Source organism: Podarcis erhardii (genome assembly GCF_964252035.2).
Source record: "Podarcis erhardii genome assembly, chromosome: 12".
NCBI classification, from domain to species: Eukaryota; Metazoa; Chordata; class Lepidosauria; order Squamata; family Lacertidae; genus Podarcis; species Podarcis erhardii.
The window spans coordinates 23,654,416-23,674,224 of NC_138513.1; the positions used below are offsets into that span (position 1 = coordinate 23,654,416).

Consider the following 19,809-nt stretch of genomic DNA (forward strand, 5'->3'; position numbering starts at 1 on the left):
ACATCTGGAGGGCCAAGTTTGCCTATGCCTGCCATAGAATGTTAATCATTTTTGCTGGGCTCCTAGGGACATGTAATGAAGGCGCCAGGCAAGCCTCCCTGGGGAGACTGGCTGTTGCCTGATTGCCACTTGCTGCAGTGCTGCGGTGGGAAGGCAAACTGTGCTTCCGTGTGCTCTGGTTTCCATCATGGTGTCCCCTTGCACCAGAAGCTGTTTAGTCATGCTGGCCACATGACCCGGAAAGTTGTCTGCGGACAAACGCCGGATCCCTCATCCTGAAAGCGAGATGAGAGCCACAACCCCACAGTCGCCTTTGACTGGACTTCACCGTCCAGGGGTCCTTTACCTTTACCTTTATCTCTCTACTTGCAAGCTCCCATGGTGCATAAGAACATTCTATCAGAGGAAGTGCCACACTTACCTCTACAATTGGCAGCTGCAGGTAATGAAGATTAGTAGGCGACAGTAGTCCTCACTATTTAATTTGACAGGCAGAATTGGCAAAGTATTGCTAGAGTTGCATTTCCATTTTCACATTACTGTGCAAGCTGCAACATCAAATGAATTTTAAGTAGTTTGTTTAAGTAAATTGTTCCATAATTAGCATTGTTTGCAATTGTTATTTTAAATGTGTGTGTCATTACTGGGCATACATATTTACCAGTGTCACTGGTAATTGTCCCCTAAAGCATTCCTTCTTATCCCCCATCCCCAACATAAACGATCAAAGACATATTAGCTTAAATATGAGAAATTGTATTTGATAAATTGTGCAGAAGGAGGTTTAGAAAGAAGTTAAACTACAGCTTTGTATTTCATTTTTCTGCTTTAATTCGGTCAATACTGCTCTAGAAAGCTTACAGGGTACTACTGTTTAGTGACTTTGCTTCCTGTCAAGCTACATGAACATTTTCTGAATGGTCATGACAATGGAAGTCACTGACCTAGAATAGATTGTTCATTGTAGCTTCCGGATATAATGTAGCTCAACTGTCTTTAGCTGACACAGTGAAGAAACTGTTAACACAAAAATGTGCTTTTTACCTTCTGAACTCTTCTTGCTTTGGCACAGCAAAATTAGGTAAATTTATCCGCATGAAATCTTTCATCCGTTTTTATATTAGCTGGAGTTAGTAGGTTCTAAAATGTTTTTACTGTCTAATGGAAATGTTTCTTTTACAATGGCATTTGATACGTTTGAGAAAGATAAATATAATTGCAAACTTCCTAGGATTAAAATAGACTATTATAGTAACAAATGAAAGTTCTGCTTGTGTAAACAAGGACATCCTGCTGAAATGTTTTGAGACTATGTTTCAGAATATGTAATATGTTTCTATTTATTGTAATAGGTTTTGGAAGTTGTCTCCAAGTTCAGCCTTCTTAGAAGTGCTCTGAGGACACAATAATAATAATTTTATTATTTGTACCTGCCCATCTGACTAGGTTGCCCCAGCCACTCTGGGCGGCTTCCAACATATATAAAAAATTAATAAAACATTGCACATGATGCAGTAGTCTTGTTGGTACGTAATGCAAAGCCATAGTTAATCACTTATTGGACTTGAGCAGTGCTCCTGCTATGCTTCTCCCTTAGTTCAACCAGGAACAACAAATATTTCACCAAATGTTTGGGAGAAAATTGTTTCTCCCAAACAAACCATAACCATGAAGCTAAGATATGTTCTTAGCTTGCTAGGAGAAACAGTCCCTGTTTTGACACACTGATACAGCTCATTGTATCTGCTTGCGTCAGGTGAGGAACAAAGTCAAGAGATTGGACAGTGTGATGATTCCTGAAGCCTGTGTCCCAATAAGCAGATTCTTCTCTGTCCCATCTTCCCACACTTCCACCATACTTTTGTGGTTCACCTCTGCCTATTGGCATAAACTAGAATCCTGATCTTTGCCTTCATCCAGACTTTGATCTTGCCTGTGATGAGTTATCAGTTGCTGTAAATAGAGGTTACTGAGACCTGTAAAAGGGTTGGGAGATTGTTGTAAGGTTCCTATTACAGCTGGAAGGAGACCATAACCAGTAGTTAAGGCAGTGCTGTTACTCTGAGATTTAGGACTGTAAGGCTATAATATGAAGAATGCTAGTGCTTGTTACCTAGCTTGGATGTATACATGTATTTGTATAAGCATAATGGAATTCACTCTTAATTGAAGTCACTCTTGAAAGTGCAAAATGTATCCAGATTTTATGTTTTCCATCCTGTATCTTTAATGGCTTCAGGTTTTCTCAGATGACAGTATTTAGATGGCTATAAGTCATTAGCAGACACCCTTCCAAAGCCCTTCATATAAAACAAGCCATTCTGCACCAGTATTTTACATTGATATTATTTTAAGATAATCCAACTTGTCGTCGTTTATCCTGAGGTTGTTGTTTAATTATATTCCTCTGGAGTGGCTTAAATCTCCTTCCCCTTCTAACTAACTTCTGCTGCTTCCTTATAATCATTGTGGAATTCTGCCTCTATCTCATATCGGAGATTTTACTACTGCTTTCTGAAGCAGCCCTATTTTCTTTTACAGAGGAATGCTCATTTAATCTGTTTCTTGCTGCTCATTTAATCTGTTTCTTGCTTCAGCTATCGAGTTTATTTGTGTGTTAGATTCCTTATCTCTCCTTTACCATAAGGCCCCAGGGCAGATTACAAGAATAAAATCACAACCCTAAAGCAAGAGAAGTGTAAAAGCAATTAAAAGTAGTTCGATATGTAAAAAAAAATTCAGTGCATCCAAAAACAATTTCATATATAAAAGCAGCTAAAAATAGTTCCAATACAAATGCAGATTGGAATAAAGCTCCACTTAAAAGACTTGTTGGAAGAGGAACATCTTCACTGAGTGCCGGAAAGACAGTAGAGATGGTGTTTGTCTGATACGTAACAGGAGGAGGTTGCAAAGGGTAGGGGCCACCACATTATAGGGCTGATTCCTATATTACAAGAAATGGAAGTCCTGCTAAGATGGACCTGCAGTGACAGATTAGGTATTTAAGTGATGAGATGAGTAGTTGGATTACCGTGTCCCAAAGCTGTATAGGGCTTTGTACACCAGTCCCAGCATCAGTAACTTAGCATGGTAGCTGATCAGCAGCCAATGCTAGTCTTCAGCAGTAATTGGGCAGCAATAGTCTTTCACAGAGAGCAGTCTAGCTGCCGCAATTTGCAGTAGCTGTACTTGTAGTAGTGCCATTTGGATCCTTCTCGTGGATTTCCATGTGTCTGTGCATGTTTCCATTGGTGGTGAAGGACTGGTCATACACCGAACATTTGTAGGGCCTTTCACCAGAATGGACCAGCATGTGGCGGTCGAGGGAGCTTGCGGAGCTCAGAGACTTTCCACAGATGCTTCAGGAATAGTCTGTCCCTCCAGTGTCCGTGTTATGCTGACGAATATGCATTGTCAACTGATGCTGAGTAGTGCAAATCTTTTCACAAAGAGGGCAGGTATAGGAAGACTTGTCATCTTTTGTTTCCTGGTTTATCCTGCCGGTCCGATGGGGAGCAAGAGGTTTTGGTGGGGACTTGGCGTTCTGAGATGGTGCAGTGCCATTTTCAACGATCTTCCCCAAGCTCATAAAAGCTGCCATTATGATGCCGACACGTGGCAAATCTTAGAAGCAAGAGTAAACCCAAAACTTCAAAGGTGCTGCTGAGGAAAGGCTCTCTGGATTTAGGTGGTCTGGTCTTCAGCTTATTAGACAAATACCGAAAAGCAGCACACAAGGAAAGGAAGCTTCACTAGACAGTGTCAAGAAAGGAAAAGGAAGTTCCAGAGAATAAACTCGGAGGCTTAAAGCGGTTGCACAGCAGCAGTGGCACTACAGTTCTCAAACTGTTTTGAAGGTGCAGATTTGCTGCGTGTCGGCGTCATAATTGCAGCTATTAGGAGCTTGGGGAAGGTCGCTGAAAATTTTGCCATCCGCTAGACCTCTTTCTCACCCTATTATACAGAGCAGCGTGCCCTTTGGAGTTGAAAATACGTTCCATTTAAATTTGACATTTTCCCCATTATTCTGGAAGTCATTAAGGAGGCACACCTTCCATCAGACAGAGATAAAGGGCCAAAAAATGGGACTGTGAAGTATCTCCCAATGTTCTCTACTGTGGAATTTGTTTTATCCATTGTGCTGAATTTTTTGGTTTGCTTTTTAACTGCTTCTGGGGTTTGGGAGAGAATTTTTTGTTTGTGTCTGTGTTCATTTATTTAGTTCGTTTGCATCCCACCTTTATTTCCTTGTGGAACTCAAGGTGCCATATTTCTGAGTTCTTCCACCCAGGCTCTGACCATGTCTAGACCTGCTTTTCTTCAACAAGGTGCCCTAGTACTAGCCTCAGAATAATTGAACAGTGACTTCCTGAGCAGAGTGTTCTCCTGTGAGACGTTATCTGGGATTTGAGGCATCACTGGTGTCAAAGGGCACAACCCCCAGGAAGCACTCTTGCACAGCTCACCTTCGTTTCAGTAGGGGTTGCATCAGAAAACTGGACTTTGGTAAACTTTGCCTATAATCTGTTGGTTCCTGCTGTGTGACTTCACACAGTTCATTATACTTCCTGTTGTCTCTAATCATATTGTATGTCTCTCAATACAGTCTTGCCAGTACTAAAGTACATGTCTACTTCTAGTGAACCAGTAATAGGAAGTATATAATTAGCAGGGTTATTGAAGTCCTTTTGCTTTGGTGGCTAATCTTTTAGGCAGTGATTCAGAACATTATGCCTCTTTTATGCTGGTTTCTGGCTGCATAATCAGAAATGGAATACATTTCAATATTTAATTAAACATCTTGCACTTTAGAAAATCCACATACACCCCCATCTGTAAACTGCTTTAAAGTATGTACTTTTTATGGAATGCTGGGAAATGGGGTCTTTATACGGCCTCCCCACAAAGTAGCCCACCCCCAAATATTCATGAGAAAGAGACTGCTGGAAGGGCAGAAGTCTCCAGCAATTCACTTTGTGCATTCAGATGGGCCTGGTGCAGACATCCTTGGCCTTGGTGGGGTCCATAAGATGCAATTCATGTGAGCAAACTTATAAAAATGGCAGTTTCAGCTATACTATATTGTTGTTTTCCGGAAAGAAAATGAAATGCTATGTCTATCAATATTCACAAGCTTATGACATGACAAGTTTGATTAACCAATGTTTCAGCTGACTTGGTGAAATGGGCCTTGACTGTCCTGGCTTCAGATATTCTCAAGCCTAGTCTTGATTCCTTCCCAGCCCCTGGCTTTTATCATGGCCTTCTCCACATCCTTTTGAGACGGTTTTGCAGCCTGAGATTAAGGACAAGATGGCACCCCCCCCCCATTCCACATACAGAAGCCAATCAGGCTGACAGCTGAATTTTAGTTCAACCCTCTTGAAGGATTAGCAGCATCCCTCACCAACACCCAAGGGCAGCAAACTAAACTAGAGGGCATAGGGCAGGCTACACAGGCCTGCCCTCTAACACCTTGCTACCGTTTCTGGCCCCCAGTCTCTCTCACCTGAGGGGGACACCTCACAGTAAGACCAGCCATGTTTTGAGGGACAAGCGTAATATAGGTTAATATGCATTTTAGGCATGCTCTCTCTTCCTAGCTGTTTGGTATGGCAATGTGCCCCTGAGTGCATCACCTCAGATAAGATCATTTTAGATACCATTCTTCCTCCATTGTTGGCAACTTGGTACATGCCAAATTGCATTCCTGTCTGCTTCTCCCTATAACTTCATGTCTGACCAGTGACTAAGCAGAAATGATGCTCTTGAGAACTTGTGTTACAGATTGACACAGATTCTTAAATTCAACTGGAGAATTTGTAGCCTCTGCACCTCAGATCAGACAATGTATATCACATGGCACAGGAACCTTTCTGCAATCAAGATGGCCTGGATCTTTCTCCTTGAGTTCTTTGGAGTAAAGTCAGGACATAAATGGAATATATAACTCAGATAATCTTTCAGCAAAATGAAAAAGAAAAAACAACCCCAAACCATGCATCCTATATAACACACTGTGGTATGGAAGTGAATTAATTGGCTATGGAGTACAGCTATAGAAAATGCTTTTGTCTGTAAATCTCTGCAGCCTTTTTATAGTCTCTAAGTAAAGTACACTTTTCTGCTTTTGAGTTGTTTTTAAATCCTCCTTTGCTTTTGCGATTTAGCAGGCCATTGATTGAATTACATGATGTGCCAGTGTCCACAAGGCTTGCGGCCTGAATAAATTTAAAAGCAATAAAAATAGCAATTAGCATGAAGGCATAGGGAAATGGAAGGAACAGTAGGAACTATTCCCTCTATAATCAGGGAACAATGGAACATTTCTTAAGAAAATGTGGAGATGAAGGGGAAGTGGTTGTGCCTATAATGTATGGCCCAAGACTGTTAATTTATGCAGTTAAATAAAGAACTAAACATCTGCGTATGCACTGCATGCCAAGGAAAGGAGTGCATAATATGCCAGGAATCATTTATATTTGCACAGTGTGATTAGGCTGCCACAGGTTTGCAGCAGCATGCTTATTTTAAAGTAGTTCCCTGATTTTGAGGAGAATGCATGGAATGTAGGCAGCAGGACTTAAGATTATTTGATGGAATCCACACGCCCTTGAGGTGTGTGTTGTTGTCTCCAGACATGTGCCAGGGTTTGTCGTCACCATCCCTCCATGCGTCCATCCACTGCATTGGAGGCTTTTCAGGGTCAGGCAGCAGAGGAGACCCTGTTTGGAAGGGGGTCTCCAGCAGCTCTGCTGTGTGTGTGTGGAGCTGTTAGCAGGGCCGGTTTGATCCAAACCATAGACAGCATTTTACCATTTACTCTGTCATTTCGTTTCTGTCCCCCTTCCCCCCATTGATTTGTTGCATCCAGCCACAGCTTTCTCAGCTCAGGGGCTTTATGGACACCAATCATGCACACCATCTTCTTTCATAACACATATTGAAGTAGCTGCAAACCATTGAGGGAAGACATGCATTTATGAATACAACCCAGTGTACAGAAATTCATGTGCCCGTTGTCAGACAGGATCTGGTTGGTGACTGAGCTGCAGAAGGGGGGCAGGCACACATTTCCCTCTTCCATGTGTACTTTGCTGTTGGTAAACCATGGCTGTTGCCTTCTCATATCAGGAAATTCTTTATTAGGAAACCAGAATATACCAGCAAGGACAGGATCCCTCCTCTCATTGATGCACTCAGGTCACCATCTCTCCCTCTATTCATAGAAAGTGTTTTGTAACACTGCAGTATAAACATTTGTGATTTTAGGTCATGGAGAAACACACATAATTACAATGGCATGTTTTTATTATCATTGTGACTTCCATTTTGAACTTGTTTCTAGCACAATACAGTTCTAAAACAATTGTGTATTGGTAATAGATGAACATGTATTTATTTGTTTTTAAACAAGACATTTGTGCATGTATTACGCCGCTTTCATGTAGTGGACCCCAGTCTACAAAGCCTTATGCTGTAATCAAGTTGTTCGCCTTTAGCATGCAACAATACTCTTTTTGCTGCATTTGGCCATCATTTCATATATCATACGGAGAAGACAGCAAATGATTTGTGTTCCCTGATGTTCTCCTCAGGTTTATAATTGGCAGAGAGAGGCCAGGACAAGTAAGTGAAGTGGCTCAGCTGATTAGCCAGACCCTAGAGCAGGAACGTCGCCAAAGAGAGCTTTTGGAACAGCATTATGCACAATATGACGCAGATGACGATGAGGTAATATGTTTGTTCTTTCTCTTGTAACTTCGTGAAGTTCCGTTTCCTGCATTTCATTCTCTCTCAAATGCTTTGTCTAATCACAGTAGGAAACGACTCCTTTTGCAAATGAACATGCCCACCCCGTTTCACAAGACCACAATCATAGATAGTCATGTTAGGCACAATAAATTTCTCTGTGAATATGTAAGAGTGTTGTTGCTGAAAGCACTCTTTGGGTTGCAGCAGAAAAATTGCACTTCTGAATGCTAAGTAGGGCTCCATATTGTCCCTGGTGTTTCTGGTGCTCAATACATATCGTGTCGCTTTCAGATTCTTCTTTTTTTAAACAAAAAACTTGACAACCCTACTTTGATTTTTTTAAAATACAAGTTTCCAGTCCTCACCTCTTGACCCAAAATTGGGGGGAGCGGGGCGGTGACAAACAAACAAAGGAGGAAAGAGACATATTTTTATGCCTTCCAAGGACCAATTCATAACCACTCATGTGATGAAATAACCGCAAAATGATTTTACTGTGTCAGTTTTACATGGTGAATATTCCTTATGAATGCACATCAGTGTGGTGACAGTTGGTATTTACCATGTCAGTGAGTTTCTTAGTTATCAGGCTTCAGTAAATACCAGCTGTCACCACGCATGGCACATCCACATCTTTTTCCCTTGTCAATTAAATTACTTGCCATGATAATCAAGAAATGGCTTTCCTGTATCAATAATAATAATAGTTCTATATTTATTTTAAGTATGTCTATATTGCCTTTTTTAAAAAAAAATTGGTCTTCAAAGTGGCTTACCAAGTTAATGTTAAATAACATGAAAACAACACGCCTAAAAACAAAGTAACCAAATATCCAAAATAAACTAGACAACAGTGAAGCAGTTCTAGATTATTAGCTTTTAAGAGATGAAGAGAACAGGATACTTTTAGTCTGGTGGTATAAAGGTAACATTGCTGCTGCCAAGCACATATGTCTATAGAGGGAGTATTTATGGGGAGTTCTTTTCGATAGTAGTCCTTTCGATAACTTGCTCCCAAACTGATTAACTCTTTATAGGTTAAAGCACTGCAAATTGAGTCTGGAAACAAACTGGGAGCCTGCACATATACTGTAGTACTGGTCAAATATGTTCACCACATTGAATGCCAGTTAGCAATCTAGTCGTCATATTGTAGACCAGCTGAAGTTTCTGAACGCTTCAGCTGGTCTATATATACAGGGGCATCTCCATGTATATAACACATTGCGTTAATCAAGGCTAGACACAACCAAAGGAACAACTGTTGTGAGATCATCTGTTGCTGGAGGGGATGCAATTCTACCTGGCAATATGTAACTTGGTCTTGAGTTCATATACCAAGATTTCTCAAGGCCTGACCAAGCTTTTCATATTGGAGAGTAAGAACTGTGTAGTTCAGGCAGTACTTCACCCCTGAGAGTTCTGCGCAGGGTGATATGTATAGCAGGCCTTGATCTTGCTTGCTTGCTTTCTCCTCTGATGCCTTCATCACAAGTAGAATGTAAAGAGAAACCCAGAATAACTTACGGTTTATTCATTATCTTCCCACTGTGGTGGAGGAAGCCTAGGAGTAGCGAGAGAAGGAGTGCACAAAATTTATGTACAAAATTTACATTCTATTTTTCTACTGTAGTTATAGTGCTCAGAGCAGCTAACAACAATGTAAAATTTACTACATCAGCTGCATATAATAATAATAATAATAATAATAATAATAATAATAATAATAATATCATTGATTATACATACAGCTGGCAGAAGCATCTTTAAAAACAAGTGGTGAGTTCTAAAAACTCTCAACCAACAGATGCCAGTATAATCCTATTGATGAAATATTCTCTCAGAACAGTAATTTTTTTTTAGAATAAATGCCAACATTTTCAAGAATTGTAGTTTCTTGTTTTCCATGTTTATGGAATTTTTTTGCAAATTATGTTGTTTCTGTGCAACTTAAATAGGAACATTTTCTGCAGCCTTCCAACTCTAAAAAGACTTCACATTTAGACATCAGTGCTAAAGAAATCATTCCGCTGTTATTAAGAGAAGAAAGCAGTATATCTCTTTCTTTGATGGAAAAAAAGAACATGGCTACTAACTTTTATAGGATGGAGATGTAGATGTAGATATAGATATAAAATTTAAGCCTGAGTTTAAAGTAATTCTTTTATTTGAGTTTAAAAAAGACTAGCTCTGATGCCTAATACTTGTCTGAATTTTGTTTTTCTCATGGAAGATTTGGCTGGCTCTTTATTAAGAGCAAGGTTTGTTAATACACAGAAGCACTGTTATCTGTCCAGGCAGGAGATTATTTTTATCTCACTGTAATTAGTTTTGAAGGTGGTGTTGTGTAAGGAGATGCTTCAAGTATAACCCTCCCCACCCCCCTCCCCAAAGCCTACTATATATACATGTTACTTTACAAGTTTTTCCCAATTTTATTTTTTCCTTGTTATTGGAGATGGGGAGAACAATGACATTTTGCAGATAGCTGAAAGTCAATTAGCATGCAGTCATGCAGCCCTTAACTCAAAGTATGAAGCAAAATTGCATAGCCAGAAAGGACATGGTGTTGCTCCACATTTGATATACCAACAACAAACTCAGATCTTCAAGTGACAGCCTTTATGGAGCCAAAATGCCACCATCCATGGCACTGAGTGGGCCAGTGCTGCTGCACTACCTTCCTGGCAGGTGGGTCGCTGTGGTGCAATGGGATGGCTGAGGCAATGGGGAGGCCAGCACAGTACAAACACACCAGTGGAGCCAATCAGGTCCACCTGCCAGTATGTTTACACCAAGCCAACTTCTTCACCCCTCTCCTTACCAGTAAGCAACACCCACTGGGTTGCACCCCATTCGGTGAGCAATTTCTGATTCATGCCTAATACAGAGGTGTACCAGCAGGCTTAGTGGAGCACAAAACTTTGTGGAAGTGCAAAACATTTGCAGGCGGGTGAACTCAACGAGAGGAAACCTAAAACAGTTCCACAAAAACTAAACATGCTCAGTGGGCACAGAGGAGAGGGGAAACTGGGTGGAGTGCCCTGAACAGGAACACTGCAAAATTTTGCTGCGGGTACCATTTCTTCCCATTGCCCTCTGATTCAGCATAGTGTTAACTTGTCATCTGAACTCCATTAGTGAGAAACCAAGGCAAATATGGTACTTGCTTTCAGAGTTCCTTTCTTCTGCTTCATGGATGATCGTAGAAACTATACAGAAGACAAAGAGTTTGTTGACCATCGTATTAATGTGTAGAAGAGTTCTTATTTAATGTTTGTTATCAACTGTTTTAGAATACTGACAGAGAATGTCATGGAACCTCAGGCAACTACAATAAAAATAACAACTGTTACCTTAAAAAGGTTTGTGAAGAAAGTAACTTGCCTCTGATTCGTTGCTTCATGTGGCATACTAATCATATTTTGAGATGTGGCTTATTAATTCAACATAATTTCTAAACACCTAATGTTGCTACAGTCCCTCCTTCATTTATTCACTTGCAGGCCGAAATATGACTACCCACAGTTGGGACTTTGACTAGGGAATCCCCTTTTGATCCAAACACAGCTATGGAGTTTAGTAGGCGGCACTGGAATGATCCTTGGTCAGTTCCCACGCAGCCCTCATATAAAAGAGAGAACATGTACAAAAGCCTCCTTGTATCTGTAGTAGCTGCAGCTTCTTAGAAGCTGGAAAACATCTGTCTAGTCTTCACTTGGATGTGCTTCTGACAAGAAGAGATGCTTCACTGCTTATTTGGTTCCTTTATTTTTTTGAGACAGAAACGTGGTTTCCCCAGCTGCCTTCCTTCCTTGTTTTTTCTGGCAATAACTTTTTTTTTTTAAGATTCCCTCTCCTAACTTCTGCCTAGAGCAGTCAGTGCCTGAGAGAACCAGGAAAGCAGACAAAGCTGTTAATTTCCTTCTTCCCTTTGGCAAGAAAAGGTGAGGTAGATCCTTCTGGCAAGAAGAAGAGTGATCTTTCTTAGCAGGAGTCTGGAGCAAAACGAAGGTGGACAGAAGGCTTTCCAGACATGGCCACTTCCCATGGTCACCCCTCAAGAACCTGTTCAAGTTCTGTGCCACTGCAGGTACAGGGGATGTTTCTGTACACATGTCATTGAGAGGGGATTGTGCATCTTCTGGTAGTCAGTTTAACAGGGTGCTTGTGAGGCAGAATCAGTTAACTCTGCATATTCCCCTGCACTCCTAATAAAAGAAGGATGGGACCTGTGCAAAAAGAAAGAAAGAAAGATATGCAATTCCTGTGATCTTAGCCATTAGAATTCTGCTGTACTTTTAGAATTTAGAACTTTCCAAAAGATTCTACCCTGTGCTTTTTGTTACTAGTGCTCTTTCAAGCTTGCTCACCTTATTTCCCCATTTTTTTAAAAAAAAAAGTTTGTTTATTATAATTTATTTAACAACACGTATATACCGCTTACTGGAAGAAAATACTTCTAAGTGGTTTACAATGAAGAGTAAAAGAAAAGTTGAAAATGCCAATAAAAGCAAACATTAAACAAACAAGTTACATAAACAATTAAAATATAAACTAAAACTAGCAATTATGAAACACATATTAAAATCGCAAATCAAGATCACACGTTAAAGTGAAATGCCTGGGTAGGCTTTCTTGATCAAGCAAGCTTACCCAGTTTTTGTTTTGAGAACTGCGTTCAGTGAGGTCCTATATTTCATTAAGGAGAGAGGATTTCAGAAATGCTTTAATTCTGTGCTTCTAAGACAGGAGAATATGCCACAGATGAAGATGAGGACGACATGGGACCTGTCCTTCCAGGAGGTGATATGGCCATTGAAGTGTTTGAGCTTCCTGAAAACGATGACATGTTTTCCCTGACAGAAGTGGACACCAGCAAACTGGCTCACAAATTCAAAGAGGTAAGGCGGAGAGCACAGAGTTTGGTTTTCAGACAGTATTGATTCATACTGTTGCATTCTTTGTGGATGGGGATTCCTCTCTGTAAATGATTTAATTGATTTCCCACTGACGTTCAAAATCAATATATGTAAATGGCTGGAGCTAGACTGCTCTTGTTAAATGAGATAAATTGTGTCAGTTCTTTTTAACATGTGTTGCTGTAATGGTCATGGTGTTGTTTTTGTCAGAGGGTCTGTAAACAAGCTGGGACAAATGATCAGAATGAAAGCTACATTCCTAAAAAATTCACTGAATGGGTCATACTGACTCAGGACCAAGTTGCCTGGGGATTGCAGCCAGATAATTAGTTATAAATCTGATGCTCTCACTTGTCACTTAAACAAATCATTACTGGTCATTTGATTATTCTGGTCTAATGTGCCTAAAATGCTTGCTTGTACAATCTCCAGTTTAAAATTCAGTTTATGGCTGCAGACCTATGAACACCTACCTGGCAATAAGTCCTGCTGAATGCAGCAAGATGTTCCCACCTAAACATGTCTTTCCTGCACGCCCTTGCCTTCTGTTTGCCAGAGCGAAGGTGTTGAAAGCTGTTGGGCTCTAAGGGAGTCCCTTCCTTTTGTCCTGGAAGAAGAAAGCAAGTTCATTCTGAACTATTTTATCCTAGTGTAACTAGGGTTGGAGTGATAGTAGGAGTATGACCAGGGTGGAAGGATATCCGAAGGACTTTTGTAGCCTTACGTTGTGATGCTGTGCATGGTGTACTAGGGATGTTTGAGGATTTGGTTTGGCCCACATTTAAAGTAAAATGATCTGATTCATGCTTTCCTGGACTAATACACAGATTGGAACACAGTTACCCTTTTGATTTCTGTGCTGCTTTGAATTTTGCAGTGCAGCTCTAAAAACATACAAAAATATGTGTTAAATGTGTATGATGGGGGTAAAATGTGTACTGAGATAATGCGAATGCTTGTGCTGTTTTTTAAAAAAGCAATGATTGGAGATTCACATTGAAACAAGGCAGAACGGGTTTAGGAATGAGCATACTGCAGAGCTGTCGAGGACCAGAAATAGAACTGATCTGTCCATTCCTAATGTTTACCACCCAGTTTGGTGGGGCTTACCCCCAGTAGATGCGTTTAGAATTGTAGCCTGGAGATGGTTTTCTTCATTCTTTGGGTGCTGTGTTTTGACTCCAGTTAGAAGTACACTCACATGCTCTATGTTGCACAACTTTCTCTTGCTGAAACATATCCTTCCTAAAAACTGCAGGATGCTCTTTGGTTTGTCATTGGCAGGCTTGTTTGCTTCAGCTGCAAGCTCTGTGGGACCTACTGCGCTATGTTCCGACAGTTATCTGACTATGCAGTCAGCGTTCGTTATTTATTTTTTATAAGAGGGAGGTTCTGTTTTAGTAGCGCAGGAAAGAGAAAACTGATAAAGCCATCTGCACCTGAGCAGATTGTATTTTACAAAACTGTTTGAGGGTCTGTTTGTTTTGCATTATTTACTGAACAGCCTAAATATAGTTCACTTGCTTGTGTAAGTGTTTTCAAAAAAGCAAGTAAGAGGGGGCTAGAAGCTACGTGATGAACTGTAATTTTCAATTAAGCTGTGAAAGTGCTGGATTCATGCGCTGAACACATGAGCGGATCGCTGGACTGTACAGTCTCAGGATTTGGAGATACAAGTTTTTCTCAGTTTAAAAGGATGGATTAAACTGTAAGAGTTGCAGGAGAAAAAAATCAAGACTTTTGATTGGCTTTAAGGCTAGGTGTTCTGTGCTTCTCTGTTGCCAAATTTATTTAGGGAATTGCTTTTTACATGGAATTTATAAAAAAAAGAGGGTGTCTTAGCATATTGGAATCAGATTACCAGAAGAACCACATTTTTAAAGATGAATCTGCCTGGGGCCTGAGATCTGCAGGAGAGGCCCTCTTTTGCTTCCTGCCAATATCAGAGCAAGGGCGAGTGTGGCGGATGCACAAAGCCACCCTTCTGCCTAATGGAGTGGAGGTTGGGCAAGGTGGTGGCAAGAGTGGAACAATGCAAGCACACTGGCAGAGCCAATCTTGGGTTCCTGCTGGTGCACCCACACAGCCCCAGCCTCACTGCTTCCCTTTCCCACACCGTCTGGTAAGAGTAAGCTCTGCATGCCCCACCATCATGGCCACACCTGGGTCAGTGGGAACAAGGCCTTTGGGTTGCTGCTCCCAGACTCTGAAATTGGTATTCTCTGATGCTATTCTGACAGCAGACCTTGTTCTAACTGACCTTTGGCTGATTGGCTGATTGTGGTTGCCTGGTGCTGAATGCTGTTTTTGCTTCAGCCGGCTGTTGCTTTCACTTGTTCCTGTTTTCATCTTGCTCCTTTCTGTGTCTTGATAGTCGTTTTCATTGGCTTTTTAAATTGAAACTGTACCTTTTGTTGGGTGTTAGCTGTCTTGGTCTTACTGCGATGGAAAGGTGGAGGCATATATTTAGATGATAAATAAATAGCCACAAGTTGTTGCACTTCACCTGTGACATTTAGAAAAGAAAGTGCGGTTGAGGTCACTTTGATCATGCTGAAAGGTCATAATTGGGCTTAGCCCTTTCTCCGTGACCAAAGGGAGCCCAACTGCAATGTCATGTCTGTGTGTAAGAGGTGAAATGCTCGAGCTTGAGTAAATACTGTGGGTAAATGGTGACCAGTTCGTTATGGAGGGAAAGACTGCACTCTGCATAATGCAAGTCTGTGTCTGTGTGTGTAAAAACAAATGTGGCCATGGGAGAGAATGTATGTACCTAGCGCAAGATGGGCTGTGACCGTTGTGATACAAGGAGAGAGTACATGCACAGTACATCAGTGTGCATGCGTGCATGTGTGTAAGCGTGTGTGCGCATGTTTATGGAAAAGTGGGTCTACTGAAGAAATATGTGTATTCTACTCTGATGAAATCCAGTTTTGTTTTTGCTCTGGCATATTACACCCCCCCCCAAAATATCTTGGAAAAAATGTCCAACACCCACCCTGAATAGTACCTTGTCCAAGTCTGGAGATTCTTCTCCTGCGGTTCATGTGATGGGTGAGGTGGGGGTCACAAGGGTAGACCAGCCGTAAATACCTTCAGTGATTTATCCTGCTGAGATTGAGTTTGACACAGCAGTAGGTTGAAGGTCACAACAGCTTCCTTCCTTGGTTGTGTCCTCCATAATGCTTGAGCCTTTTAATAGCCTTTTAGCTGCCCACTGTGACATGCTTGCTTAATCCGTGTTAGTGAGGCTTTCTAAGAATATTCATGTGCACGGGGATATTCAAATCCGGGCTGGCTAACAAGCTGAATACAACAATCAGTATTTTCTCTTCTTTCAAGACATTTGACTTGTCCTGGCAGATTCGATGTCCTAATCTGATATTCCGAGAGGCTAGCCAGCAACACTTTTTCTTTAATTAACTTGCATAGACTGAGTCATTTTCCAAGCTAGATATTTTAATTTACAGTCTACTGCACTGCAGCAGTCTTGTGGGCCTTCTGCTGTGTGTACTACAGTATTCAGGTGGCAGCATAGAAGTCTTTTTTTAAAAAAATTGGAGCTCTGGCATTTGCAGCTCACTTGTTCGCTTTGTGGTTTTCCATTTTCAGTTGCAAATCAAACATGCAGTTACAGAAGCAGAGATTCAGAAGCTGAAGACAAAGGTAAGAATGATTACTGGCTACTAGAAAGAGCAATGTTCTTATTTTCAGCTGCTGTAAGTTTGTGTCCAAAGGGAAGCAAAGAAAAGTAAGTTCTCATTGAGAAAACGCAGCAAAAAAAGAGAGGTCTGTATGCAGTGGCTCCAGAGAGCTTGTTTTGGTAGAAATAGTTCATTCGAGTCTCAGGAGGATCATGATGACTGTTATTGCAAGGAAAATAGTTGCAACCGCATATTAAATTTTTACTCCTTTCCCCACATTATTAGAGCACTAACAGGCTTGAAAGGGGAATGGTAAAGAATTTGCTTTTAATATATGTAGCAGAAATTGCTTCTGGAAAGGCGAAGTATTGTTTTTTTTCTTATATAGACAAAAGTATGAGGAAGTTAACTCAGATACCACTTCCTTCTTTAATAAAACAGGATTTATGTTATATTAATTAGCCGGCCTTGTTCATAAGCCTGCATGAGACATTCATTTAAATGTTTTATTTCAAAATAAAATCCTTTCAGTTTATGTACCTTGCTGAATTCAGAGGATGCCCTCCCCCAATTAAGTTAAAGTACAAGTTTCTTTTAAATCTCAGCGTGGACACATAAATGTTTATTTCAAACTGATGTTAGTGACCTGTCTACAAAGAGAAAACATACAAGGGAAATTCCTACATAATTTTTTATAATCTTCCTATTTTGATTTTTTTTTCTCTGCTTCATTTGAAAAAAATCAGAAATCTTCTTGCCAGATTACAGTCTTACTTATCACTAGAAATCCTTGTGCGGCTGATTTTGTTGCCTGCTGAAAATCTTACTGCCTTCAGAGGCTGTTGCACTTGGCTAACATCCATTCATCTGCGATTTGTAAAAATAGAAGTCTTTGCTGTATTTTTTGCATGTTTCATTCTCTACCCCCACAACAAACCCTAAATAAAACAAGTTGTTTTACATGCTTAAGACCCATTTAAATGGAAGTTAAATCCACAATTGTAGGCTTAGGTGACAGCCCTTTGATTTTAATGAGCCAAAGGTATACCCACTTTTTCCTGGATTTTCCTAGTGATTTCTCAAGGCCAGGAGTTGTGAACCTTTAAAGCTAGAACCATATTTGGCATGAATGCATTTAGACTGAGGTGTTTAAATACATAACCTACTATAAAGGGGTGTATGGAGTATTAGGGAAGGGGTGGGGGACACGTTGGGCTCCTTCTTTGTTTGTCCACCTTTGGTCCCCCACCTGCATTCAGCTCTTTCATATGGCTCCTAGAAGCTGGCAGCACCCCAGGAACGGCTTCAACTCGCCGACTAAACCAGGTGAGGTCTTAAACCCTTGGTGAGTTAGGGACTTCCCCTGCATGCAACAACAGACTCCGGCAGATTGAGTGGATGAGAGCAAGAGTGGGTCCAAAAGTCATGAAGGCAATTTCTGCACCTGCTGTAGAGGGAAGTGAGGGGCAGATGGGGCTCTTCAACTTGGGAACATAGCCCATTTAGGAGAAGGAAAACTCTGATCATAAACCTCCACTGCTTCGCGGGATATCTTGGGGAGAAGAAAGGGCTAAGGAGTAAATTCTACACTAATCCGGAGTGGGATCCCTAAGGCGGTTGGATGGCACCTTGTATTCTGCCTTCTGGCAGCCAAGCAGGTGCCCAGCATCTTGCTCTGCTTTCCTTTGGACCACACCAGCGAGGCCGAGAGGTGGGGTCCTGTCGTCTGGGCAGCTCAGGACCTCCATACTCACTGCCCAGGGTTGCATCTCAGGGAAGTTACTTTGGTGCTGCTAATGCAGCAGTTTGGCTTCACCCCCCCCCCCCGGCACCCCCCTATTGTCTCTCGACACAGACAGATGCCAGCAACAACTATAAAAGGCCAATGATTAGTTATTACACACCACTTTATAGCTATGAAAGCTGTTAATAGAGAAGCTTCTTCCAACAACAGTAAATACCCTTCAAGTAGGAAGCAAGTGTTCTGCCTATGGTAATGTTGCACAATAAATTTGTCAAAATATGCTTCATTTTATCTCTGTATGACTAATTTCCAGTTTGCCTTGTTTAGACACATGGCAAATTTTTGGGGAAAATAATAATAATACAAGCAGTAGTGTGTTCATTTTAAAACTGCAGAAACCTAGGTGGATGCAAGGTGGGAAATGATGCATTTGAGATTATTCATTTAGCCTTAATGTGGTCTAGAAAGTTCTTTAGTGCTCTGAAATTATTACTGTTCTGAACATTATTGTATGCAAGGATAGCCAACATGGTGGGCTGCAGATGTTGTTGGACCCCAACTCCCACCAGCCCTGTTGCCAGTGATAATGGAAGCGGGAGTTCGGCAGCATCTGGAGGGGGCATCTCATTGGTTATACCTGCCATATAACAATAGCACTAGGCTGCTGTTCCTCGTGCATGTTACTTTGAACCAACTGTACCTGAATGTAAAAGCATCTGCCTTCCTCTTTCAAAGCTGCAGACAGCTGAGAATGAGAAAGTAAGGTGGGAGCTGGAGAAGAATCAGCTTCAGCAGAACATTGAGGAGAATAAGGACAGGATGATGAAGCTTGAGAGCTACTGGATTGAGGCACAGACCCTATGTCACACCGTCAATGAACATCTGAAGGAAACGCAGAGCCAGTATCAGGCACTGGAGAAGAAATACAATAAAGCCAAGAAACTGATTAAGGACTTTCAGCAAAAGTAAGCATGAACTGAGATGCAGGTTCAGGCAAAATTTCTCAATCTGTGTAGCATAGGCATGCAGAGAGCCAGAGAAATAAACCACAGTCCCTGACTTAGAACATTTGGCTACAGACCATGGTTTGCTTGGGCTGAAACAGGCCACAATCTCCATATGATCATAGGAAGCTGCCTTAGACTGAGTCAGACCATTGCTGCACCTTGCTCAGTGTGGTCTAACCCTGACTTGTACTGGCTCTCCAGTGTTTTAGACAGAAGTCTCACCTAGACCTGCCTGGAGAAGCCAGGAATTCAACCTAAGGCCTTCTACATGCAAAGCAGATGCTCTACCACTGAGCTAGAGTCCTTCCCCTACTGGCCTACAGTCTTTAATTCTCAGCCAGGAATTGTGATTTATTTCTCCATTGTGTTAGCAGGAAGTAGCAAAGAAGGCAAGATCAGCCCTCTTTGGATGTGCAAACTGGGCCAGAGCTTAAACCTTCTAAACATATATTACCACTCTGGGTTAAATCTCTAAATGTGTAAAAAATGTATACTTCCTAATAGGTTTACTCATAACTTTCCAGATCTTTGTATCTGTACCTTTAAAGAGATAAAACAAGAGTGGTAAAATGAAAGAGGATTTAATTCCAAGGACACACGCACACACACACGCCAACCCACCACTATATTATCTGTGCACGTGCATAATAAATTTATAAGCCTAATTTTAATAACGTGTATTTATTTAGTTTTGCCACTTCCACTGTGATGATTAACAACTTTTCATAAAGCAA

At 41.1% G+C, this 19,809-nt stretch overlaps 1 protein-coding gene across 14 annotated transcripts in view; it reads left to right on the forward strand.

Moving 5' to 3' along the window:
- PPP1R9A (protein phosphatase 1 regulatory subunit 9A) overlaps positions 1–19,809 on the forward strand; it is a 150,642-nt gene that overhangs the window by 104,734 nt on the left and 26,099 nt on the right. For 10 of the 14 annotated variants that reach the window (XM_081881870.1, XM_081881864.1, XM_081881876.1 and 7 more), the window contains 5 exons: positions 7,602–7,737; positions 11,055–11,123; positions 12,507–12,662; positions 16,293–16,346; positions 18,804–19,033. In XM_081881870.1, the coding sequence (XP_081737996.1) occupies positions 7,602–7,737; positions 11,055–11,123; positions 12,507–12,662; positions 16,293–16,346; positions 18,804–19,033 (645 nt within the window). The remainder of the gene's footprint in view (positions 1–7,601; positions 7,738–11,054; positions 11,124–12,506; positions 12,663–16,292; positions 16,347–18,803; positions 19,034–19,809) is intronic. The other 4 variants (XM_081881877.1, XM_081881869.1, XM_081881867.1 and 1 more) reach the window with 1 other exon arrangement.